At 44.3% G+C, this 26,775-nt stretch overlaps 1 protein-coding gene across 1 annotated transcript; it reads left to right on the forward strand.

Moving 5' to 3' along the window:
• Window positions 1–998: 998 nt before the first annotated feature.
• Window positions 999–26,513, forward strand: kcnb2b (potassium voltage-gated channel subfamily B member 2b). The gene is made up of 2 exons (XM_085938580.1): window positions 999–1,678; window positions 21,772–26,513. Exons 1-2 carry the CDS (start codon window positions 1,094–1,096, stop codon window positions 23,602–23,604), a joined length of 2,418 nt encoding a protein of 805 aa, XP_085794706.1. The 5' UTR covers window positions 999–1,093; the 3' UTR covers window positions 23,605–26,513.
• Window positions 26,514–26,775: the final 262 nt, after the last annotated feature.

Below are 26,775 nucleotides of genomic sequence, written 5' to 3' on the forward strand. Positions count from 1 at the left end.
AAAGACTTTCGTACGGCATCAACAGCTTGCGCGTCCGCGCTGGCTCCCACCGCGCTCACTTCCCACACAAATCAGCGTTTACGCAACCGCGTGCAATCCCCCCCCCCCCCACACCCCACCCCCTAGGCCCGCCACCCCGCCTGTAAGCACGATCCGCCTGGTGCCGGCCAGTCAGTTCACCTTCTCGCCAGGGAAGCTGCTGCAGCCTCTCAGCTGCTTGCCTGCACACTCCACTACAGCTGGACGCTTCATTCCGCGCACTCTCTCCCACCCCCCCACCTCCCTGCCTGCATTTTCACGCAACAAGCGAGCGCACGGATGGAGGCGGGACTCTTATTTTCCTTACTTTCGCCAATGATGGAGCGTTAAGATGTTTTGAAGGCGCACACATCAACACGCTCGATTCGACGGCATGCGGGGCGCGCGGTCTCCGCGCGGTGCCTGTGGATCGCTCTCGGCCGCCGACGCTTGACTGAGGACTGGAGCGGGGAAAAAGGGGGGGGGTGGGATCCCATCTCAATGGAAGCACTTTGCATGGACAAATGTGAATTATTTCGGCAAGGTAAAACCAAAGATTTTGTTTCAAATGAACTATAGTGCGGAAAAAAATTGGAAGGGAAACCACTTTGAATATTACTCAGGAATTGCACTCACGGGTCGGATGGAAAGAGAGATATTTGTTCTGCAAGTCAAGCAGAAGTAACATCATTTAATTCTCTCTTCGCATCACTTCTCTCGCTTTGAGTTTATAATCGGGATATTACGAGCGCTAGCCTTGCTCGAGGAGACACATATGCAAGCCGTCCCAAAAAAAAATAAAACTCCTTTGAAGAGCTAAAAGTCAGACATATTTTCGCTGTTGTGTAACGTTAATTTATGTAGTTGTTTTTCTCTTGGCTTTTAACTTGGCTTCCATTAGAAATATCGACTTTTAAAGCAAAATGATATTATTGGATGTTTCATTCTTCAAACTCTTTGCTCAATTTCCTCAGCTATGGAAAGACTTGCCTTAAAAGGACCCAGTGGCCATTTTTAATCTCTTTTTGGTGGACTTTCTACATCGTCGCAAGTCTTTCGGGTTGTGTGCGTCGCCATGGCGGAGAAGCTGGAACCTTCCGGGCTCAAGCCCGCCAACGTGCAACCCCTTCCCTCGGTACCGCCGGAACCCATCGACATCATCCGCACCAAAGCGCGCTCCCGCCGGGTCCGCCTGAACGTTGGCGGGCTCAACCACGAGGTCCTGTGGCGGACTCTGGACCGGCTTCCGAGGACCCGCCTCGGCAAGCTGCGGGATTGCAACACGCACGAGTCCCTGATGGAGGTGTGCGACGACTACAGCCTGAACGAGAACGAGTACTTCTTCGACCGCCACCCGGGGGCGTTCACCTCCATCCTCAATTTCTACCGCACGGGCAAGCTGCACATGATGGAGGAGATGTGCGCCCTTTCCTTCGGTCAGGAACTGGAGTTCTGGGGGATTGACGAGATCTACCTGGAGTCCTGCTGCCAGGCCCGCTACCACCAGAAGAAGGAGCAGATGAACGAGGAGTTGCGCAGAGAAGCGGAGACCTTGAGGGAACGCGAAGGAGACAGCGAGTTTGATAACACCTGCTGTTCAGAGAAAAGGAAGAAGTTGTGGGATCTTCTGGAGAAGCCGGGATCCTCTGTAGCTGCCAAGGTAACAAATCGAAAGGGAAAGTCATCAATCGTATTTGAAATCAAAGCCGATTCCAAAGCTCGTTACTACAGAACGACTCACCTTAACTGGTTTAACGAACACAATTGATGCTCTGTTGCTAACTAAAACAGCAGCATGTAAACCTTAATTGTGGAATCTTCCCGCATGATTCAATACAACATTCTGCGGAGAGTCGTTCATGGAGATTCACGTTCACATAGACTGCTGACATCTGGTCGGTCAACAAAGTTCATACAAACTCATTAAGGTATTCATTCCTTGTTAATTTTAAGCTAGCACTGATCCCAGCTAAGAGAAGCACACCATTTTTCCCAGTCAGCAGACGCTGGGAAATGTCTTCTTGATTTGTTTGACTCTTGACAACCGTTTGTACATACAATAACTCAAATCTACGACCCAGTGTGAGTTACTCAGTCTTTTCCTGGCAGGCGACATTTCTTGTTTGTTATGGTAGCGCTGGACCAGGGCTGTAGTCACAATCCTGCCTTGCTATGATTTAGCGTTTCATGTTAGGATCGGATTTTTAAATCAGTTCTCCCAATCTTACACGGATCAAATGTCAAGGCCACCCCAGCGGTAATAAAAACGACGACGTGTCCTTCAACTGGTCGTCATCCACCGTCGCATTGTGACTCCTCAATTAGGTCAGTCAGCCTCGATGAAATCCAATCACTGGTCGTATACGTCAGGTTTCAAGTATCCTGATCTCATCAGGGCAGGGCTGTGGCAGACCCGGATTAGATTGCATGTCAAGTGGATCATAAAAAAGGAGGGAATGATGTCGGAAGTTTTATAGTGGTTCAATGACTTCCGGTTTTGCCGGGGTTGTGATTATCGGGTTTTTCGTAGAAATTTACTTTGGAGGTAGTTATCCCGTCCAGTTACGTAGCGAGCGGGTTATATTGACTGGGTGTATTATTCTTGCACAAAGTGATTTGCAATTGACAAGGATGAGCTCGGAGCTTCATAATTACATCAAGACAAACGGCGCTTGAACGAACGGACGCCGGAATCAAATTTTGAGCCAACTCCCTTTTGATTCAAAATGGCCGGTGAATTTTATATTTGTCTTTCTCCAGATTTATACGGGGCAGTATTTCATCGCCTTTATTGTGATTGTATTGACATTTTCCTGAGGGGCGGGGGGTGGTGGTGGACGGGGGGGTGAGAACGTGACTTAAATGGTTCGGGCGTGTGATCGCGCCGCGGAGAGTTGATTTGAAAATAGACTCGGGATGGCTGCGCCGTGAGGTCAGGGAAGCCTTTTAGAGGCCAAGGGGCGGAGCCTCGGAAAGAAAAGTGGAGCCGCTTGTTTGTGATGTAAGCGCCGTCGTCTCCCCCTGCGAACGTTTTGAGAATTAAATCGTTGAGGGGAAAATAATACGCGGGGAGAAATGTCAGAGATGCATTGGCGGGAGGGAGTCGTGCCCCCCAAGATGCTGACTTGGATTTTTTTCTCAAATCATTTTGCATGAATTATAAATGAAATCATCACAGGGTGAGAAACGATCCAATGCGGCAACTTTTTAACTCGGCAGCTCCGCCTGCCGGAATCACGCTCGTTTTACGGAAGGTCCGATCGATAGCCGCTGACATTTTAAGGCGGGAAATTGCCGATTGTTTGTTGACCACCTGCGAGTGACTTTATTGTGATAAGGGTGCCCGCCCGCCGCTTGCTGGAATCCAATTTATCAAATCATTGCTTCATCTCGACCTTGTGAGAGTTATCCTTGTATGTTGGCCTTTAGCCCCTCCCCCCTCCCATCACCACTTTCAGCCTCCCCGCAGTTACATGAGCCCTCCAGCACCTAAATCCTCTTATCCAGCAATCATAATCAGATGTGACGGAACCTCCTAGGTAACTCGGGTTTTGGCGTTTATCATCCACGTGCCCGACATTCCAATTAAACTGCAGAACTTTTCCCAAAATGTAAAGAAAGAAAAAAGATTTCTGGTTGGAATGGATGGCCGTAAAACCCAGGGTGTTACTTTTTTTTTTTTTTGCTTTGCTTTGCTAAATTGAAGTCTTCGCTTTCATTTGCTTGATTACCGCCGAGAGCTCGCACGTGGAAGAGTTACAGCTCGAGGCCCCCACCGACGACAGCGGCGGCGGCAATGCCTCGCACGTGTGCCGTGATTTATCAATTAGGGCGAATGGGAAGCGACCACGACTTAAAGGCCATCGATGGAGTTTCAGGAAACGGACAAAAGTTGACGTCAGCAAATTGGCGTCGCAAGAAAAAAAATAAAAGCTAGCGGTGGCGGCCAAAGTGATCATTCCGGCGAAGGCGAGGTGTCCATTACATGCGCCGACGATCACGAGCTGGCGGACTTTGAAACACCCCCCCCCCCCCCGCGTCCTTGTGCACATACGCGTAGCTTTTTATTTGCAAACAAAAATGCTGAGCTCAGCTTTTCTACCTTCCAGTGCAGGAAGTTATTGCCACACTGACATCTCTCTCTCTCTCTCTCTCTCTCGCTCGCTCTAACGGTCGGAAAAGCTTTTCAGCAACATTGCCGCCGAGCCTTCACGTCCTCTTAAAGCTCTCCGGCTTGCCGGCGCTTCCTCTCGTCGCTTCTTTCCTCTCGAGGGGGAGGACGCCGGCTTTCCTGCCCGGCTGATTACAATTCAAAGCGGTGTTGGTACATTCGGCACCCTATCGATCACTTTCGGTTTTGTGGCCTCAGGTGGCTCCGTTTGCTGCGCTTATCAGTGAAATGTATAAATTTTTGGGGCCCTCAAGATCTGGAAGTTCCAATTGAGTGTCCATTTTTTTTACAACACATTTGCTGAGCCCCTAAAAATAACAACATAATCCGATTTTCGTACACTTTTTGAAGTGATGTGAGGAGATCCGATTTCAAGCCCCGCCCCCTCCCCCTTCATGACACACCAAAAACACAATTGTCATTCAAAGCAGCGCAACCTGTATGCGTTCCCTGTCCCGTCGTTAGCCTTCATTTGTGTTTGCGCGGTTGCCACGGCGACCGCCACCCGCACAACGATGACTTATCGACACCAATGCGAGCGCTCGGTCTCTGCCCGGGCTACGTGAGAAGGCAGAGCAGCTGGTACGTCACCACCCCGCCACACCGCCGACCTCGCATGCAAATCCGAGGGAAGCGCTTTCGCTCGTGCCTCCTTTTCATATTTTCTTGAAGGCTTCCGAGTGAGATCGGGACAAAGTTGAACGAAATAACCTCATAATCCGGCTTTCCTCTGATATCCAGATTTTTATTTTGTTCATGACCGACGTTTGACTTTTAACAACAGTTTCCAGTCCACGAGCCACAAACGAGGCGCTGTCGACTCCAACCTTCAAGCTTCCTCTGGTGTGAAATTTGTCCGTCTCACTCGGCCCGCCCCTTGAGTGTCCTTCAGCCCGGTCACCTTTGCTCCAAAATCACTCGCCGCCTCGACTCGTTCCCGCAGCGGATCGCCCCCGCCGGGCCTGAGGCTTAACGGCGCCCTGGACCCAAGTATTCTTGTTTATATTTTTTTTATGTATTATTATTATTTCTTTTTTTCATATAGTTTACTCCTACACTGGTTCTTCCACTTTGTAACTCGATTTATGTTCCGATCAAAGCCACAGATAGACACCATAAAGCTGGACATAGCGGCAGATATAAAGTAGCCCTCTTAATAACACATTGGCACGTTAACAACGCCGAGCAACTATGTGCAATTATCCAGACTATAAAGCCCAGGAAATATGGATTCTCTGCCCCCCCCCCCCCCACCTCTCTTTCTGAGAATACCGACAAGAGATTAGGATGTGTTATTTAAATGTACCGGCGCATTGTGAATGGTCAAAAACTAATGCGGATTAGCATGTCAAGTATTAAATCAGTCGTGGAGGCAGTAATTTATCCAACCTCGGATACAAAGTTCATCCCGTCTGTTAGGGTTTCAATATTGATTTAATCTTCGCCCCCCCCCCCCCCCAAAAAGAAATGATTCTGTTTTATACAACGATATTTGAAAAGAGGTTGATACCGTCAAATCCGAGATGTGTGACACGTTCTCGCCGTGGATTAAATGTGACAGTGTAAATCCCGCCTGCCTTCTGTCAGTCCGACGGACCCCCAAACCGATGTGACGTCACCCCCGCCTTAATCCTCCCCACCACATTCGTGGCAACGTTCACAAGACAGAATTAAATTGCCTTGTTCCACTTTTGACGAATCAATTAGTGGCAGTGGGCGGGATTTAAGGATCGTCAATATATGTACATATACATATATTGATAATTCTGTTGAGCAATGTCTGCCATCTAGTGGTAAACACTGCAATTACATCTTAAAACGAATCAGATACACCAAGCTTTAAATGAAAAATTGTTGACTTGAGGCAAGGAGCTGTCAGCGGTGTAAGATAAGAAGTCGAAATTGACAAACATGGTTCGGATCGATACTTTTGCCTCCATCTATCAAGTTTGTTCAATGTTAACGTCAAGCTTGTTTGGCAGTACAACGCAGTACACACACACACACACACACACACACACACACACACACACACACACCTTGTTTGTCAGATGGCGCTAAATGTTTAATGAGCATGTTGGCACAGCCCTGCTGCAGCACAACAAGAGAACACCTGAAAACTTGATTTTGTATCTACTCATCAAGATTGTATTGGAAACAAAACATTAGGTTTTACTTTGCTGATACTTTTATTAGCCAATCAATCAAAAGGTCGGAATACTTTTTCCATTTATACATTGATATGATGTCCTCAGTGTGACCCTTGTGTGTCTTCTAACCCCTGCTTGAACCCTTCAAATTACCAACGTTCTACCTAACGCATTAACAATTTCAGTAGCTGCTAATCCGCCACGTGCGACGGCGGCTATTTAAAGTCTCGTGTCAAATTTATCATCCTGATGGCTTCATCTTCATCTCCATATAGAAGGAGATGAATTCACATCTCTGTGTGGGATGGCTTGGGAGAAGGTCAGGGAATTACGCGGCGGCCTTGTTGTAAACAACAAGCATGCTAATAACAAAAGGCTCGTTAGCGCGCCACCTGGAATAGCCTCGGTTTCAAACGAGCGCCTTTCCAACTATTGACTCACAGCAACGGGGCGCTCCCTCCGAACTTCAGCTCCTCTCCGACGTTATTTATAGCGGCCAAGAAAACGACAAGACGTAACCTAGACAACAAGCGGGGAGATACTTTCACACTCGGAAAAAAATAAAGCATGTCATTACGTCTCTTCCTATGACACAGCTGCGTGATTATAGAGAACGCCGATTAACTTCACAAGGCGATGGCGGAACAGATTGTTCCGATAATAACATTGATTTTTTTTTTTTTCTTCCCCTTTTCATCGTGCTAATCTGCACTCCGCAAAAAAAAGTCTTTTACCTCCTCCGCGACGCGACCGCGGCGGTCGTACGATGATGAAGGGCATAACAATACGACGCGCACCGGCGAGCGACTGATTAGGGGTCGGTTAGAGGAGTAATTACGCAGCTGTGCGGACAAGTTAATTAAAAGGAAGCCCTGCGCAAAGATCGAGAGGCCGACCGTCGACTTACAGCGTTTGATTTGTCTCCGTCGTTGCCTTGACTTAAAAAACGTTTTTAGAATGTGGGAAGTGTACCTGTCGAGCAGGTCACGAATACCGGGACCCGATAGCACAGTGACCTCTGGGGTCAACTCGGGGAGCAGCTGCCTTCTGTCTGGACGTTGGCCCGGTTCTGGCTTTTAGCGTGTTTATTTCTAGGAAGGCCCCAGCACCTGCTGTCTGTTCACACTGGACTTTAATTTCCATGTGTGGAAGACAAAGACAGGGAACATCCGCTCATTGTTTACGTCGTAGCAATTCGGCGTCCTAATCGGGATCTGCTTATCGAGGGTTCTCCGTTAAAGTGTTCTTTCGGACTCGTTCTCTTACTTTCGTTGACGTTCAAAGATACCTGCGTGGTCATGGCCGCTGCATCATCCCCCCCCCGCTAATATATCGTTCTGACCCTGCCACAAGAGCAATTGCGCAATCATCTCGCCACTCTCATGCTGTCATTACAGGGCATCGCTCCATCTCTACAATTAAGGCTTTTATGGCCCGGGTCGCCAGGTCCTCCCTGCGCCGGAGGAGGTGAAATGAAAGACGGAAGCTCGCAGCAGGGGGGGAGGAAGGGACATCAAAAGACTGTCCGTCCTTGCTTTTATGCAAGCGGGGAAGTTTTGGGCATTACAGTTAAGAATGAGAATTGAAAGACAGCTTTTGAAAGTGGCTGAGTCAGATGTATCCTTGGTTTTCTTTTCCCAGGGAGGAAACCCCCCCCCCCCCCCCCTTGATTGCTTGACCGCAAAATCGACCTGCCAATTAATTTGCCTTAGCAAATTGGACGTAAGGCTCGGGGGGTCATTTTTATCCATTTGCGCTTTTTATGTGCAATTTATGATTGACCTTTTAGGACTCATTTAGCTCGTAAAAAAAAGTTTTTTTTTTGTAAAAGTGATTGGATCGCAGTGAATCATAAATCGTATCAAATCATTGAATTAATCGTATCACAAAATAACTGTCATGAACCGCAATGCAACATAATCGGAGTGACTTAAACCGCATTGTGATTGAATCGAATATACGCTACCGAGCTACAGATCACATTATCCTCTTCGATTGTTAGCCGATGACTCCGATTATCATTTGACCAAAGCAGGAAATCGACGCAGCATGATGGAAAAATACCAATCATTGACGGAGCCGTTCGTTAAAATAGCACATTTATCTCCGCTGTAATCAAATACGTCCCGTCTCATATGATATGGAGCTTTATCCGGGCTTTGGATTTGACGTGTGGACACTTTATCTCTCTAAAAATAGCCAAGCGTTTTGTTTTGGACACTGTGTATTGGAGTGACTTCCCAATTTTATGTGATACGTAACCTGCCCCCCACCCCCACCCCCTCCCTCGAGAATGATTGATCTAAAGGGAAAAATGTGTTTCTAAATATACGTTTTCAGAGGTTGAATGTATTCTAAGGTGGAAACTGACAAGGTGGACCGTTCCCTTGGGCTCTCTTGTGCCACACTGTATTTTCCCATTCTGAATAACTTCTCTGTCCTGAGAACGATGATGATACAATGGAGACGTCCGAGTCACTAAGCCGTTGTGGAACATTGTTATTCATTTCAAGCCGTCGTTTGCTTTGTGTGTGTTATCGTCCTCGCTGGCAAGAAGTCCAAATAACAGAGGTTCCAAAAAAAGTGGAACAATGCTTTTGACAGGGAGCATTAATCGGCTTTTAGTGGCGGCGCATCCAGCAGCAATCCCTCTTAAGCTTTTTTTTTGTTAGTGTTTTTTTTTTTTCTTCCCCTTCCTTGTATTTACTTCCCCTGAACAATAACAGTATATTAAATGTCCTGACCTGCGCTGGACCACACACACACAAACACGCGGAGTGATCGACAGTTTACAAAGTTTGGCGCCACCCAAGAGTAATCTCAATTCCTCTGAGAGCCTTAATGAGATATTTCGGTTGAGCTTATAAATATCACTCGGTAACATGAAAATGACGAAAAACATCACAGGCGTAATTTGAATGGCTTCTCATTCCAATCGGACCAAAATGTATCATTCCGAATGATGCTTTCTAGGGCCATACGTAACAGCTAAGTTGACGACAACTAGCGCCACAGGCTAATGTCGCTCTGCTTCTTGTTCGCTCAATGTCACGCTTACATTCCGAGCACGTCTCTCTTTATGGGGGGCAGTGGAGGCCACAAGATGTGTAAGGCTGTCATATAATTGGACGGCGTTAAATTAGAGTCCCGCTAATTACGCCCCGATGCTAATGACAGTTGCCCGTCACCCATCGGCAGATTCACGGTCACTGGGGAGGGGGGAGGTGTCATTGCTGGGCCCTCCAACTGGAACGAGTGGATGTCGATTACAGAGTAGGCGAAATTGTCTGCGTTAGCTTCTTGTGCTAACCGCCACGTGCCATTTTCTGGCCGTGACCCTCCAGGTGTGACAGAGTCCGGGTTAAGTGAGACAGAGCCTCCACCACGAAAGCCATTTGGGGAGAGCTACAGAAAGGAGCAATCATCATCATAATGCGGCTCCATTATCCATCTATGCCGCAATTTACCGATTCGGTCCGCTGGCTTGTGACTCGGCGCGGGCCGAACGTGATTTATGCACGGCGTTTTGACACAGCCAAATGATCTGCAGGGCCACTTTATCGGCGTAGAGATTTGATGGAAGTTCTCCACCACACATCGTGCATACATCATCTCCTAAATATGTATTGATTGGCCCTAAAGAAGACTTTGTAAATACTCTGCAAGCCACACAAAGCCTTGTACATCATGAGTTGGCGCAGACTTTTTTTTTTGTCACCCATTTTTAATATATGTCTTTTTTAATTTTGAAAGATTTTTGTCATTTTATTATTTATTTTTTCTATTTTATTTATTAATTCTTTTTTAAATATTCATCACACATTTATATTTATGTTTGCTTTATTTTAATATATTATTTTTATTTATTTATTATTATTGTTAGTTGCAATACAAGAAAAAGTACATTAAAATTAAATGCAAAATAATTTCAATTTAATTTATGTATTATTTGTTAAGGTCCAAATCCCAATAATTGCTGTCTAATTTTATTTTTACTTTTTAATGAAAGTCCAAAAATGCAATGTCATCCATGTCCAAATGTGTTTTAGATGTTTTGTGGTACATTAATGATCCACTCTGTTATTCCTGCGAGGCGTCGGCTAATTGTCGGATATGTGAACGTGCCTAACGTCTGTTCTGGGAAACGGAGATGCTGAAAGCTCTTAGAGCAGCACTTTGGCTTCCATCACGTTCGAGCGAAGGCTTCTTTCAAATACACTTGTTGCGGGACGCACACAGCCGAAGGGCGTAATGGCTCTGCGGCGTGCATATGTGATGAGCACAAAGTGACTGGAAGAAGAAAAAAAAACATCGGATGCGAGATTTCAAGGTGTCACATTGAGATTTATCGTCCCAGTTGATCGATAGAATTTATTTTGCTAAGCCACACCCAGGAAATACATGCCAGCCAATCACAGCAATCCCAATCATTAAACATTTGATTTATTTTTATTTGACTGTACATTTTATTATTTGATATTTATAGATTTATCTTGTTTTCATTTGAAATTATTTTTTAAATGCATTTTAAATATTATTTTAAGTGACACAAATGTGGTTCAGTACATGCGGGCAACTGTACGACTTGACCCAAACTGAACTCGGGATGACATAACACATGATGTTGTGTGTTCCCCCCCCCCCCCCCCCCCTTCGCTCATGTATGGAAATGAGCGAGACACGCTGCGGGCACATATTGATAATAATCAGTTGGCGGTCAATTGCCTCTTTAGCTACAGACACAATAGAACATGGCATCCATAATTCATAACCCACTTACGCTCTGAGTGTGTGTGTACCTTTTACGCAACCTTTTTTTTTCACACAGGTTTGGAATGTGCCGATTTTCTGCTTGTTTCATTTATTTTTGTACGTATCAGTGGATGATATCGGTATCATAGAGGAATACTCGATACCTTGAAATAAGCCCGATAGTTGCTCAAACACTAAAACGTCAGACGAACGTTTGTTGCCGTTAAGCATAATGAGCGGAAATTTGGATTGATGGGTGAAAGACCCGCCCGGATAGAATTCTACGAACCACTCAGGCACACACACGTATGATCACACACACACACACACACACAGGTCCTAAAAGTCTTGTCGTAAGCACTTTGTCAATTTCCCGCCGAGAGAAAACTCCTCCTGAAACTAGAGGTTGAATTTTGACTTTTAGCTTGATTGACAGATAAAATCCGCTAGCTGACTTGGTTTTTGCTCAGCTGTGGTGTTTTTCATGATGTTTGAAGGATGGGGTGACATTTAGCGAGCTTTTGTGAACGAGCTTTTTGTGTCCTGCCAGTTGGATTATTGCCCAACGTGTGGTCGAAATCGCTGCACTTGTCAAATCCTTGAAAAGCACCAAGGTCCATCAACGGCTTACATCGACTTTTGGGGTCGCGTCTGCCCGGAAGACTGAATGATTTTGAAGTTACTCTTCATGTTTAAGAAAAAAAAAAATAATCCACTATGGCTCTTGATCTTGAGATACAACTTGGTATCATGACAGTAATAAGAAATGCCATACTGATTATGTGATCGAGAGAAAGCATGGGGGACCAAGTATAGACCCTTGAGGGACACCACTGGTGAGAGGCAGTGTTGTACAGGTATATTTTATTTTAAAAAAATATGTCGATTTTGTTAACAGATTAAACATTAGATTAATTTTATAAAACAACTTTTTTTTTAATCCCTTACAACAATATAAAATATAAAAATAAATAAAACCACTTTTCTTCATCCCTTACAACAATTAAAATTTCAAGCATAACTTTTGACTGTTTTGTATTTTTGGTTTAGTGTCTTATGTTGTAATGTGTTCCAAAAAAAAAAAAAATGCCGATGACTTGGTTAGACCCTGGAATTTTGCGTGTTGTTGTTCCTCGAGTAAATCAAAGTTATTGTAGCCGAGCTCCTCGACTGTAGCTTATCCTTCTCCTCCTCACGAGTGATTTATTCGTTAATTAGCCGCAGCGGCGTGCTCCGCAGGCAGGGCATCATTTTCTCCACTGTACCTTTATGTTTGTCCTATGGCTTACATAAGCGCTGTGAATTTTGGGTTTTTTTTGGGGGGGGGGGTGTAGAATGAATATTTGATTGGGGCTCTTAATGTAGAGCGAACGTTCGGGATGAAGAGGCGGCCAGTGGGCGGGAGAGCAGCGAGCCGCATCGCCGTCCGGGCCTTTGGCATCGGGCCAACGCGGCCAAGAGAGCTTTTACTGTACCCACTCTTCTACTTGTCTATCTACTCTCTGGTGTGCTTTTCCCACTTCTTCACCGAGTAGCTACCTTTTTTCTTTTTTTTTTTTTTTAAATTTCATTTATTGCCTTGCTGTATTTTCCCGTCAGACTTTTACAGCAAGCAAACTGCAGTCAAGGAACCGGCTACTTCCAAATATTTTGGAACCGTGGTGCAACCTCCACCATTTTTCCCCCACACTTCCTCGCTACTCTATGATTAGACCCCCCACCCCACCCGCCAATGTCAGAAAACAAACCCTCTTGTCCTCCTCTTCCTTTTTTTTTACCGCATCCCTATTATTTGCTCTTCTCCAGCCGGGAGACACAATTAGGGAGGCCACCGCACCGCGTCTGTCCGCGACCTCCCCAGTAGATGGGAAAGTAGCCGTGGAGAAATTACAAAGCGTGTTTTCCGGCCAAAGGGAGAAGTGTTGTCCTGACTGTCCACACCTGTTGAGATTTGACCACAAGAGATAATTAGCATTAGCGAAAAAGATTCCGCCGACGGGGATTGGGCCTTCATTTCTATTCAAACAAGATTTCACGTACATGTGATAACTTCAAAGCCAAGGTGCTTGATAATGACGACGACCACGACGACATCCGTCCTCGCTCGGTATTCCTGACTCAGCGCTTTTTTTACAGTCCGCCCTCTGTTGTTCCCACGTGACTCTCAGATTGATGTTTAATCGATTGCTTTGTTCGCCGTCCAGAAAGACGAGTGTTTATTAGACGTTGGCATCAGGGTTGATGAAGTCATAAGGTCCCGATAGGTAAACCGACTTTTTTGCCGTTTATTGCGTCATATTTCAGGTCTTCTGTCTGTTTTCACGACTCAGATTTAGATCACCGGCCATATACTGCACAACTTTTGTGTCCTCAAAACTTTTTTTTTGTTCCCTCCTGACGTGATCCCGCCTCTCGCATAAACACCGGCATATTTACATAAAAGCCAAATGACTTTGTGATATCATAATTAGCCATGATTGATTCCCTCCGTCGGTGTTGTGCACTTTGGTTTCTAAGAGGATCATTATGCAAATTGACACAACTGCTTTTCATTCAAATGAACTGTCAGGGGCCACAATACAAACTCATTAACGGCTTCCACAAAGGTTCCTTGTGAATTATTATTATTATTTTTTTTTTACAAGACCTCGAGCCCCCCCTCTAAAAAAAATGAGTTATTCTTAGCCGCTTCCTTGGCAACACCGTTGCCATGCGTACACATCCATAGATACAAGCTCGGTGGGTTTTACCTCCCATCGGAGAGGGAGAAGAAGGAAGTCATGGTTGGTATGACTTTTCGAGCTTTGTAAAAAGTTTGTGTGATCACGACTTGGCCAGATGTTTGGCGATACGTAAGCCCTCCTGTAAACATCCCGCCGATACCTTAAGCTTCTTATGGACTCTTATGGACGATCGCTTACAGCTAAACACCTCTGGCTTATGTCGGCGCCGCTAACCGAATGTTGGGTAGGATAGCTTTTAATCAAGATCCGATTCCCAACACGCAATTCTGGGCTAGCGAGATAGGACGCAATTGGGTTTCTTGGACTTGAACTTTGATGCATAAAGATTCAATTAACACCACGAAAGATAAATGTGGACAGAGATTTTTTTCTGACAATTGACGGGTTTGTCAAACTGATGTAGTACAGCGCCAACTACTGGCAAAGAAGACTTACATCAGTTTTTCTTCAGCCTCCATTTTGATATAAGATACCGATATCTTGTATTTGTAACATCCCTAGTTTGTACCGTGCTATTATTAGCAATATTAACATATCACAAGCTAGCGATAGCGTGGGAATAGCTAGCCACAATTATCTCTCAAGATGAGCTTCTCTTTCTTGAAGTCTTCCTCAAAATGAAGCCTTAAGGGACGAGATTCAGTCTTCGTGTTTTGGAGTTTATATTTCTCCTTTTGCTCCAATGCGTTTTGGTTCAGCAAAGGTTACGACATCTCGTCAAGGATTTGTCGCTAGCTGCTGGCGTCTTACCTCATTATATATTCTCGCAAACTTTATTTACCCGCTTCGACGGAGGATTAATCCTGGTTAAAAGATGTTTTTGAATGAATGAATTTTAAAAAGCTTATTTGAAGCCCTTTTTTTGGGGCCCTTGCAACCATGAGGTCAGTTTTTTGGCAAGTTATATTCACGCGTGGATGTTGGAGTGTCTCCGGATGAAGCATTTTCCCTCTGATTCCATAACAATATATAAAATTTAAAAAAAACAGCGAGTGAAAGAGAGGGGCACTTGGAAGTCCAGAACCTTTCAGACTAATAGAGTGCTCACATGGCCTGCCAACAAGGAACCATCCCAAAAAATATGACTGGCATAGTTTGTGAGGCGACGTTTTGTTTAATATCGACAATAAACCGGGAGTGGCATTCAATAGCTAGATTTTTTTTTTTTAATTTGTAAGTCGAGTCACTCTTATCTCAAGGCACTGCTTTTGACATTGAGACACACACAGATACGTCCTAACGATGGGAATCAGGCGGTAAAGTGAAGGTCACCTTGCATGTGGCCCCCAGTTGATACGCCATAATCTCCTCTTTTATTTTTTTACGGGACGCCGCGTTCTCTGAGGAGATTCTCTACTGCGGCTCTGAACGACTGATCAATACACTAAATCACAGCGTCTCATTATAGCTCTCCCGGGCTTGTGTGTATGTGTGTTTTATGCCGGCCGTTATGAGTTGTGCCAACGCGCCTTTGGAGTGATTCAGTGCATATTTTATGTTTATGTGTTGTGCTATTATTTGCCCGGTTCAGAGCTCATCAACAAGACATCAAATTAAGGAGATTTGTTCAGGCTGACTCACCTTAGTATATAGTTTTATTTTATTAACTTTTATATTTTCTATCATATAAATATATTTATATTATCATTTTATGTTTTTATTTATTTATTATTTTATATTGTATATTTTATTTTATACATATTTATATCATTTTATACAAATGTATTTATATATATGTGTGTATATATATATATATATATATTTGTTCAGGCTGACTCACCTTAGTATGTAGTTTTATTTTATTAACTTTTATATTTTGTATCATATAAATATATTTATATTATCATTTTATGTTTTTATTTATTTATTATTTTATATTATATTATATATTATTTATATATATATACAATATATATATATATATATATAAAATTATTATTAATGAATGAATTAATTTATTTATTGCAGGTTAACTCCTATTATTAAGCGACAAAACCATTTGAAGACTTTCTCCATGTCAGACAAAGTAGCGATACAAGAGCGTCTTAAGAATGAGGAGAAAATCTAAATCTGGTCGTTAATCTGATTGAGCTCCGCCGTGGGCAGATGTTGGAGAGACTCCGCAGGGATCACAGGTCAGCAAAATAAACAGACACGGAGGCGGTATTGGGGGGGGGGGGTAAGATGGAAATGGAACCTCATTTGTGTTGTTTACGTCGTCTTTTATGCCCTTGCTGCCACCTTGTCCGAATCATCCCGTCGCTTGTCTTCAATTCACGGCAGCCATCTGGGCTCTCTTTGCAAAGACGCAAACGTGTGTCCGACATTTGGGCAAAATTTGCGATCGGTTCCATCAGCCCGATTTGCTTTTTCTTTGGCTTTTTCGGTGACTAACGGCGATGGCTATTCTCTGTGAGGGAGGGGCTATTACCGGGGGTACTCTAATGTACTCTAATGTTGCAATGCACAACGTGCTCTCTCTTTCCTATCTAATCTACACTTAAATTGAGTCCAGATTAGATTGTTTAATCAGAGTTGGCACATTTTCTACCTGCCTGATAAACTGGCCCACTTGACTGCGGCTGCCGACGAGGACATCAGATAAAATAAAGTCAATCGCAACCAAACTGATTGAAAGGCCAAATTGTGTACCTCTTGGTCAATTTTCTTCCCGTTCCTCCAATCTCCTCAAATCGGACACGGCGGGGCTGCAATCGGACGTATCGTTTTAATGAAACGACAATTCTTACCGAGGAGGTGGAAACCTTCCAGTTTCCATTTTTCTGGAGATTCCCTGCTGGCATCTCCCACGCTGGGTGACACACTCATCTAAGTGAAAGCTTGTGCAAGATTCAAGTTATTATTTCATAGGCAATAAAAGTGATAGGTGCAGGAAATGGCTTTTTCCCTTAGGCACACACACACACACACACTTATCTATAAGGGCTCCCACACAGGGAGTATACGGATGAGCAATTGCGAGCGATACTTCCTTTTTGATAATGGGCCCAGATGTGACATTGTTCTTTGTGTTCCTAGCGTACGACGGGAGTGTGTTGAATCAAACGGGCTCAGTCGGTGAGGTCGGAGGGATGAATAGACCGAATTGTATTTCGAGGGTCAATCGGAGGTAATGCGAGAGAACACGCATGAGCGTCGGAGGAAATGAGCTCGAAACGACATGCAAACGCTTGGGAGGCTATAAAGGACGCGAGTCAGCATATTTTTTCCGCGCTCGTTTCATGTTTTGTTTCCTGTGTATATTTCAGAAGGGGCGGGGGTGGGGCGTGGGAGGACCGAACGGAGGGAATGCCTGCGCTCATGCGCTCCATGTTTGGTGCCTTTCAAGGAGACACAAAGCCTTGCCAAAGCATTTGTGGCATTTTGTTGTGCCTGGTAAATTTTGCTTTCTGTCCCTTATGGACCACCGTACATTCGGACCTAAATAGCACTTCCCCTTGAGATGTTACCCCATTTTGCCCACCCCAATCTACGGCACTGAGGCTGTGATGAATCCAAATAATTTTGGCGAAGCCTTGTGTGACATTCGACTCAAAACACATTTATCTATGTTATGAGCACCACTCCCATTTTTTTTTTATCTCGTGTCTACACATCGGGGTGTGATGAGAAACTTCAAGCGAGCTTATCTCACATCCATCTAACCGACTCTCACTTCTTTCATTCGCGTTAATGTGGATCAGGGATGAATTTGCCTTTTGCACTCGCACCTCTTTAAATACATGAGGGAAATTAAATGTTGTTTTTTTTCTCTCATTGTTTTGATGGACTTTCTTAATACAAGCACCTATTATAATTGTTCAAGTGTTTTGCTTTTATGGCTTTATAGCCTTTCGAATTTACACACAAAAATACAGAAACACATGTAAACAAACAATACTTAGAGGCCGAGAAGCAAATATCAATACATAATAGCGGACATATATCCAAAGGTAGCATTTCGATTGATTTCGAGCAGAACTGTACTTGGCCTAACGGAGATCGGTGAATTCCTAGGCCGTATGTTCTCCCTTAATTGGTCGTTTGTCTTTGATCACCGACGTCTTTTTAAGGGGTCACGAGGGTCGCATTCTGGATATACAAACGAAGGGAAAAAAAAAAGCCAATTCAGCTTAATTAAGACATAAGAGTGAAACAGTGGCAATGTGTGTGTGTGTTTTTTGCAATGCATATGACTGCGCAAGTGCTTCAAATGCTGCAACCTCTCCTCCCCCTCCGCCTCCAGTTTGGCCCAAAGGCATCCACATGTTTTCATGTTGGCCCTCTTTGCCTCATTTCCCAGCGACATCACACGTAAGGAAGAAGCTGCAGCGTTGCGGCATAGCTCTGATTGTATTGATTCAATTTTCAATATTTTTTCCAGAATTTTCTTCTCGTTTTACAAAATGCAAGCATCATATTTTCTTTGACATTGTGTTTTTGAAACTCTATATTACCCGTTTGGCTAGCTTCATGCTAACGCTTCATTGAAAACGCCATTGGCATGCTAATGGTTAGCATTAATAAAAGTGATTATCCTCCAGACACTCACACACCCCTTCCTGTGTGTTCTCCCCTATCAGAATATTCATAATGCCGTGCTGTGTGCAAAAAAAGACTTTCCTACCGAAACACACCCTGACAAATTTGGCGCACCCCAACAAATTACGTGATACATTTATGTAAGAGTAAGACTGCTATTCCGCAATGATGGATCATGTAACTTTCTTAGTATGGCCTCAAACACATTTGAGGAATCACTTAGCGAGGCATTAGCTTAATGTGCATCAGTGGGAAGGCACCGCAATGACGACTAACGTCTTCCGGGTGGTGTCGTTAAACTTGAAATGGGTGCGCGGTCGGAGACAACCACACGACTGTCTCTCCCAGCGGACCCGAAAAAAAGCTTATCGAGTTTGCTTGCGACACCTAGTGGAGAAATTAGTACAAAAGAACTTTGGACAAAAAAATAGCATGAATTAGCTTAATGAAGGAGTTGAGTGGTTGGAAACACATACGAGGGTTGTCGGGGGGTGCGTCACCTAAAAATGAAATGATTTAGTGATCTCGTTAATGGCGAAATAATTCAACGCCAATTCCATGTGCACCTCTTTTTCTTTACGGTGTTTTCTTTCTATGGCCCGCGGGGAATTATTAGACTTTTAAAGGCGTTCAACTTCCTCGAGGCCTTCGTCTATTGATGTGATAAAAATGATTAATTGCCGCAATAGAACTCCGGCGAAGGCTTGTTAGGTCCGCACGAAAATTCACAAGCACCTTATGTGTATCATAATGTCGCAGCGTTTTCAACTTTGGAGGAGGGGAAAAAAAAGTTTCATCTGCAGAGTTTAATAGTAACCCCCTGCGGTTTAAGGCTATTCTCTGGAAGTGTCACTGGCTAATTCCTGGCTGCTTTGTGGGCTCACGAGCTGGTCTTATCTGGCTTTAGGAGTTACTCGCATAACTTTGCAAAGGAAGTTAGGGTTGAATTTTTTATCCGCAGCACCGCCACCCCCTGCCGACAAATATAGCATTGAAACGTAGCCCATTTAGCATATTGCTAGCTAGCTATATGGTGATTTTACATCATAGAATAGTTTTTCTTTTTAAGATGCGCACCCCCCTTTAGCAAACAAATTTGGTGCACCCCAACCTGAAAATATAATCTAAATATCACTTGTTCAGCAATTAGCAATTTTGACATTATTTCGTACATTAAAACGTTTTAAGCTACGCACCCCTTTTTGTCACATAATGCACCCCAAAGAGCCACAAGGATTAGAAAAAAAATACAAGACAAAAACAACTCGGCCTATTCCAATGTTGACTTTTCAAAATCAAAAAAATTGAAAAGAACCTCCAGCCCACCCCCAAAAAAATCATACTTTAGCCCGTTTAGCTTAAAGCTGCTTTGATTTTATGGACAAAAAAAAAACCACCTTATCCAAATAATTAAAACTGCGCAACCCCTTCAACACACTTTCGCACCCCTTTTTTTTGACACCACCGGTACCCTCTATAAAGCACCAAGACTATTTTCCCCCCCACGTTTCAGTTTCTTATGCCAATCATCTGTTGCCGCTCCTCGGGTGCCAGCATGGCTCATACATTTATTCATGCGCACACATCACTGATAGAAGGAAAGGGAGGGAAGGATCTCATTAGCAAAGAAAGCAGCTTGTCTCGGGCGGTAAACAGAATTCGGTTCATTTTCCTTCCTCACCCATCCCCCCCTTTTTTTTCCCCTCCATAGGTAGACTCGGGAAACGAGTTTTGAAAGTGGCAAACTTCTGAAAGGAGGAAAAAAAGATGTCATTGATTGTCATGATTTTTTTAAGCCATCAGTTCAACTCTGAATTGTTCCACTTTTGGGGCATTTCCTGAATGTTTAGGTTGAAGTTGGAATTGTGTTATTGAGATCAAAGCATCAAAAACTTTGTTCCGTTGTTGATCCCCGGCTGGTGTTTAAAGTCATTTGAGAAGGCTTTAAGACAGGATATACAGCAAGCGTCTCTCTCGCCATCGATTGAGCGGCTTTAAATATCCATCGATATCACAACCGCACGGCTAAATTTCTCTCGGGAGGCCGACTGCGGGAACGGCATCGCCAGCTGACAAGTTGAGCATGTGTATCGGTTAGCTTAGCATCCCGCTCATAAATCTCGAACCTGCCGACTGCAACGCTCGCATCCTGTTGGTGTCGTGTTCAACTTTTTTTTTTTAATATATATTAAAACGTTTCCGCCGTGTTGTTGACACGGCCGCATTGCCTGGCATGTTTGCGCCCAAGAAAGAATGTTCATAAATATTTCATAAGATCCTGCTCGGCTTCTTGCTTGTGCCCACAGACAAAATATTTCTTGTGTATCATTTGAATAATGAAAAAAAAAAAAAAATTATTTACGGCTTTGAATATGTTTACAAAAGAATGCAGCGGAAAGCTTTGCCAGTGAGCTGGAAAGAAACACGGACAACTGCTACGTTAGTTTCTTGCTAACAGTCGAGCTTTGTGTCAGACGCAAATAATCTGTCCGGGGTGGTCGAAGAATTTACGGCGGTAATACATTGGTTTAATGGGGTCACCAAACTGCCAGATGATGGAATAGCACACACACACACACACAAACACACACACTCACGGCGATCAATGCACATTACCAAAAGCCATAATCGTCGGAATTGATTCTGCAGCCAAAAAAAGCCTCTCTGCTGAGAAACAGCTTCATTTACAGTATGCAACACAAATTTATCCAAAAGTTGTCTCTCCAGTTGATTCCAAGCAAGGCAAAGAAGAGATCGGTGTCAGTCCAACCCATAAAATGTCCATCTTTGAAGGTTGTAGGAGAAGAGCTATCGTCTCCAATAACGATCTTCTTAAGTTGTTCGCTTTCCTCTCGTGCGAGTCAATCAAGTGTCACCACTGACCCGGCGTCACCCCGCCATCCATCTTGCCAAGATGTGCAGTCTTTTAGAAGTCACGTCGGGCTCAGCCCGAGCCGCCGCTCTTAGCTTGCTAATCGCTTTTACCTTATCGGTATTCAGTGAAGGACAACATTTCTTCACCTGTGGTGTGACACTCATTTTCCATTTGTGGACTGAGTCCAAATCAAATGTTTTGATGCTCAACTTTATAAATGACACATCAATTTCGTCCAAGTTTTAATGACTCATTTAGTTCCGTGAATCCACATTTTCCATTTGCTATTCATTTTGCATACGAGAAGGGCTGATTGGAATTCATCAGCACGCCTGCGGTGCCATTTGTGCTCAGACCTTCACTCGCTCTTTTGATTCACGTGCTTTTATTTCCGGCCGCCTTTGTTTATGCAGATCGACCGTGCCCCAATGGAAATCAACCGGGTCGTACCTGAGCCATCATATCCGATTTGAAGTTTGAATCTCTAATGTGGTGTTTCTTGGGTTTGTGTTTGGGCAGATTCTGGCCATCATATCCATCCTGTTCATCGTGCTGTCCACCATCGCGCTGTCCCTGAACACCTTGCCGGAACTTCAGGAGAAGGACGAGTTTGGCCACGCCAACGACAACCCTCAGCTGGCGCACGTGGAGGCCGTCTGCATCGCCTGGTTCACCATGGAGTACCTGCTACGCTTCCTCTCCTCGCCCAATAAATGGAAGTTCTTCAAGGGTGCGCTCAATGTCATCGACCTGCTGGCCATCCTGCCCTACTACGTGACCATTTTCCTGACCGAGTCCAACAAGAGCGTGCTCAAGTTCCAGAATGTGAGGCGTGTGGTGCAGATCTTCCGGATTATGAGGATACTTCGGATCCTCAAGTTGGCCAGGCACTCGACGGGGCTTCAGTCGCTGGGCTTCACTTTGAGGCGGAGCTACAACGAACTGGGTTTACTCATTTTGTTCCTCGCCATGGGCATCATGATTTTCTCCAGCTTGGTCTTCTTTGCCGAGAAAGACGAAGACGCCACCAAGTTCACCAGTATCCCCGCCTCCTTCTGGTGGGCCACCATTACCATGACAACGGTGGGCTACGGGGACATTTACCCACAGACGTTACCCGGAAAAATCGTCGGGGGGCTCTGCTGTATCGCGGGCGTGCTGGTCATCGCCCTGCCCATTCCCATTATCGTCAACAACTTCTCTGAGTTCTACAAGGAGCAGAAGAGGCAGGAGAAGGCCATTAAGAGGCGGGAGGCTTTGGAGAGAGCCAAGCGTAACGGCAGCATCGTGTCCATGAACCTCAAAGATGCCTTCGCTCGAAGTATGGAGCTCATGGATGTGGTGGTGGAGAAAGGGGAGGAGAAAAGCTCCCTGGACAACCACCTGTCACCCAATCGCTGGGGGGGCTCCAGCAGGTTGACCACCTCGGAGACCAACCTCAAGTCTCCAAAGAAGAGGAGCCTGGAGAACATGGCGGCGGCGCCCAACTCCCCCCACCACATCACCATCACCACCACAGGTAGCCCGCAATGGGGCAGCAAAACCCCGCAACACCTCAACGTCCAGAAACTGGAGGAGATGTACAACCAGATGACCAAGTCTCAGTCCTTCACCAACCTCCACACGACCAGCTCCATGAGCACGCTCAGCACCACCATTGTCGGCCCGGGCTCGCCAAAGCGGTCCCAAAGCCCCGAGTCCACACAGAAGGAAGAACTGGAGATGAAGGAGGTGGACGGACCCAGGAGGAGACACCTCCAGGTACCTTCGCCTCTCCATCTAACCACGGTTCAGCTTTCTTCGAGCGACATCCTCAAAGACGGCTTTTATCGATCCGATAACCGGGGCGATGGATCGGAACTCCACATAGAGGAAGGTGAGAGTTTCGGTAGCGCCGTGGAGAACATTCAAAAATCTCTTCGTGGGAACAACGCTCTTAAAATGAAGACGTCCGCAGAGGGCCCGCCGACGCCGCCCAGCACCACGTCTCCTGGAGACATCAGCTCCAGCATCCTGGAGGAAGAGTCACCAGACGGGGAAAGGTCGCCTCTCATGGCCAGCTCGGAAGCGCTTATCCAGGCCGTAGAGGACGAGGAGGAGGCGGGGGAGACCGGCCCCCTGGTGGACACCCCACCCGGCGATGAGGGCCCGTCCTCGGACAACCGCCTGATGGAGGTGGCCGGTGCGATTGGCGTAACCCGTTCCCCCAAGACCACCGCCCAAAACTGCAACCAGGGAGAGGGGGAAGCCGACCAAAACGGACACAAAGCGGAGAACCACATTTTCACCTCCGACATCCACCTGATACCCGGGGACAGCGGGCTCTCGCCCACTTGCGAGACCAGTATGTGACTGCGAGAGCCCAAACATTTCTGCATGGCATGGCAAGCCCCTTTCACTTGTGTCGTGGCGGACCGCCCCAACGACAAGGAACCCGTTTCCCCTTGTAAATAAAAGACAAGCTCCTTTTCCATTACGCAGATGAACTGGTCTGTAAATAAGCATGCAAGATAAAAAAAAGACTCGTCTTTTACGGTGCTTCATTTGCTTTGTAAATACTCGGACACGAAAGGCAATGACAATGCACGCGATAAAAAAAAAAAAAAGGACAATACTGTTGGCAGCAATGTGACAAATGGGGCAGGACAACCATTGTAGCGACCTATTTATTAAAAAAAAACAAAAAACATATCACTCATTACTTTTTGTGGAAAATGCAAAGTATTCCCTTGATGAGCCTGTCATTTGTTCCTGTTGTGTGTGTGTGTATGTAGTAACGTTTTGCTAATTTAAGTTTCAATATTCAGACTCCGAATTCATGAGGAAGCAAAACAGCAAACTTACATTTTGAAAAAAAATAACAAAAAAGATCTTTGTTAGGGACAACTCAGGTTTTAGGGAGCTTGTGGCCCACTGCTTAGCACAGTTGTCTCACAAAAATAATCACTTGTTTTTAAAGAAAAAAAAACCCGAACAATATTATCTGTAAATCACAAAGTTTTTAAGCTTCTGGATTTAGCACCTTTAAAAAGGCCAGGAACTCTTGTAGCCATATGCTTCGTTTTAGCGCTGGAAATAAATCATGTACTCTCCAGTGTATTTACCTTTTCACAATTATTGTTAAATCCTAAATCATTTTGTTCAATAAAATAGTTGTAGTGTAGTTTGGGGATTTTAATCCATTCTAATAATTCAACAAGTAGATCGAGAGCCATAAAAAGCAATTGTGAATTACGACACCTACAGTATACTCTTTATAATGTAAATGAATCTAGTTTGTCAAATAAAGTAGAAATATTTCTTCAGTTATCGATGGACCAAATCAAGCACACAAATAAGCTTTTCTCTAATCCACTAATATATGACATATAAATATGGCGCCGTAGCTCTACTTTTATATAAGCCTCCTGTTTATGTTGCAGGTCAAATTGACCCGTATTGCACTTTTTCGCTACTCGGCTTCTTCTGCTTGGCTTAATAATGAAATATTAACATTGAGATTTTTCTCCTCCTCTTTTGTTGACACTTCTGGGCAATTAAGTGCCCTGGGTCAAATTGACCCGGAAAACATAACAGGAGGGTTACATTTTTAGCTTCCTAATATTTGTGGTCATATTTGTGTGTGAATTTAATTTATTGTGTTTGTTGTTTTGTTTACATTGACAGAGAGCATCTCTTGTTGCCTTTGAATTCCAATTTATGGCTGGAATATTTTTGGGGACAGGTGGCTGTGTGTACAAAATGCATGTTTGTTGATTAATTTAATTTATTTCCAATTTTCTGTCTGTCTTTTGTCACGAGCAAAGAAAAGAGGGAGTCCTGAAAGTACAAGATATAGTGTATATTATAATGTGTATTATGATATCTATAATATACTGCGTTGAGTACTGCAAAACTATGCAGGCCCAAAATTGTGGCACTTTATTTTCTTCTGTCTACGAGGAATTTGTACAGACAGACAAATGTATTTTTCCAATGTTCTATCTTTAATATGAGGTTAAAAAAAAATAGCATTGCACGAACATGCAAAAAGAGAATTTCACAAGGATGCAATTGAAAATTTGGTGGTTATTTTATGTTTGCTTTTGAATACAATACTGTGTATGTACTGTCGGGCATCTAAACAATGTCAGACTTGAATCCAAAATGAGGAAAAAAATAATCATTTTAAAATGGCCACAGTCCATTTGCGTTCTTATTGATTTATTTTTGTGGCAAATTTCTCTATTTTTTCAACAACAACAAAAAAAACATTGTCTCAAAATGGAGCACGACAGTTTAAGTGGTCTTGAAAAAAAAAACTGTCGGTGGCGCGGCTCATTGCTCACACATAGCGAGGCACTGTATAGATAATCTAATTTTATAGCAGAAATCAGGTCTTTATGTAATTGATACAATTAATGCTATTGAGTTCTCAGGTTTTCTATCACCATAGATGTTTCTTGTTTTTCTTTCTCCCTTCTATTAACCTCAAAGTAAGCCACATTGATGTCTAACCGAACATCACCGAGCGCTTCCGAACTCGCAGCGCACCCAGTCGGGAGGTCCTTCCAAAAAAGGTAGAGTAGCGTGGGGTGTATTTTGTCCCGTTAGGGCCACCGTAATTTTAAAAAAATCAGGTATTTAACGTAGCAACCACATCGCATTTGTTGATGAATGCGAATCACGCAAATTTTAATGGAGGAAAAAAAAATTGGACATGGCTGCTGACAATTTATCCATCTCAGGGAGCAGCCATCTTGCCGCTCGCCGTGAACTGTATATGACATCACAGTTTCTCAGGAGTGGACCCAGGTTACGACCAATCATGGCTCACCTGTATTAGGAAGCTGAGCTCATCGCGCTTCTATCTGGCTCAAGAAACATTACAGGGTTTGCAATGTAATACACAACTTTTATTTTGGTCTTGTTTGTCCTTTTTGGGGCAACTGTACCTCGGACTATAACAGCCCCACGCTACGCCATTGCATATTTAAATTAGACACGACTGTTTCTCCTCAGCATTCATTTTTCCTTGATGCACTGACATTACCATGGATGATTATTATTGTACATAGCTTGTGTCTTTTATTTTCTCTGAGAGAATGGCTCCTGATCACACACACACACACACACACACACATAGAGTTTCTGTACAAAGCGACATCTTTGTATGCATGTTGTAGTCCATAGGATGATGTGGCCGCAGAACACTTTGTTGTCTTGTTTCCATGTTCGCCCACCAACACCAAGTCTATTAGTATATGCAGAATAACAAATAAATGTAGATATAACAACTGGTGTTTGGTACGTTCTCCAATTTACTAATGTCTTTTTTTTTTCCAATCCTTCAAGACAGACCCTCGAAAAATCGGAATTCATAAAGGCATGCGATTATTAAAGTGCGTCGTAGAAGTCGAAATAACAGCGAGCCAACGTGACTTGGTGGTCAGCTATTGTGAGGTGCTGTGCCTCCATCTAGCGGTAAAGGTCGGAAGCACACGTGTATCATATATTTGCTTGTACGAGGCACCAAAAAAATAT

The sequence above is a fragment of the Syngnathus leptorhynchus genome, chromosome 19 (assembly GCF_054491065.1).
Source record: "Syngnathus leptorhynchus isolate UIUO chromosome 19, UIUO_Slep, whole genome shotgun sequence".
Taxonomy (NCBI): Eukaryota; Metazoa; Chordata; class Actinopteri; order Syngnathiformes; family Syngnathidae; genus Syngnathus; species Syngnathus leptorhynchus.

What these genes read in the sequence shown, in the direction of transcription:
- kcnb2b (XM_085938580.1), top strand. Translation starts at nt 1,094, where the DNA reads ATGGCGGAGAAGCTGGAACCTTCCGGGCTCAAGCCCGCCAACGTGCAA. An exon ending in GATCCTCTGTAGCTGCCAAG is followed by an intron (nt 1,679 to 21,771) that starts GTAACAAATCGA and finishes GTGTTTGGGCAG; the next exon opens with ATTCTGGCCATCATATCCAT.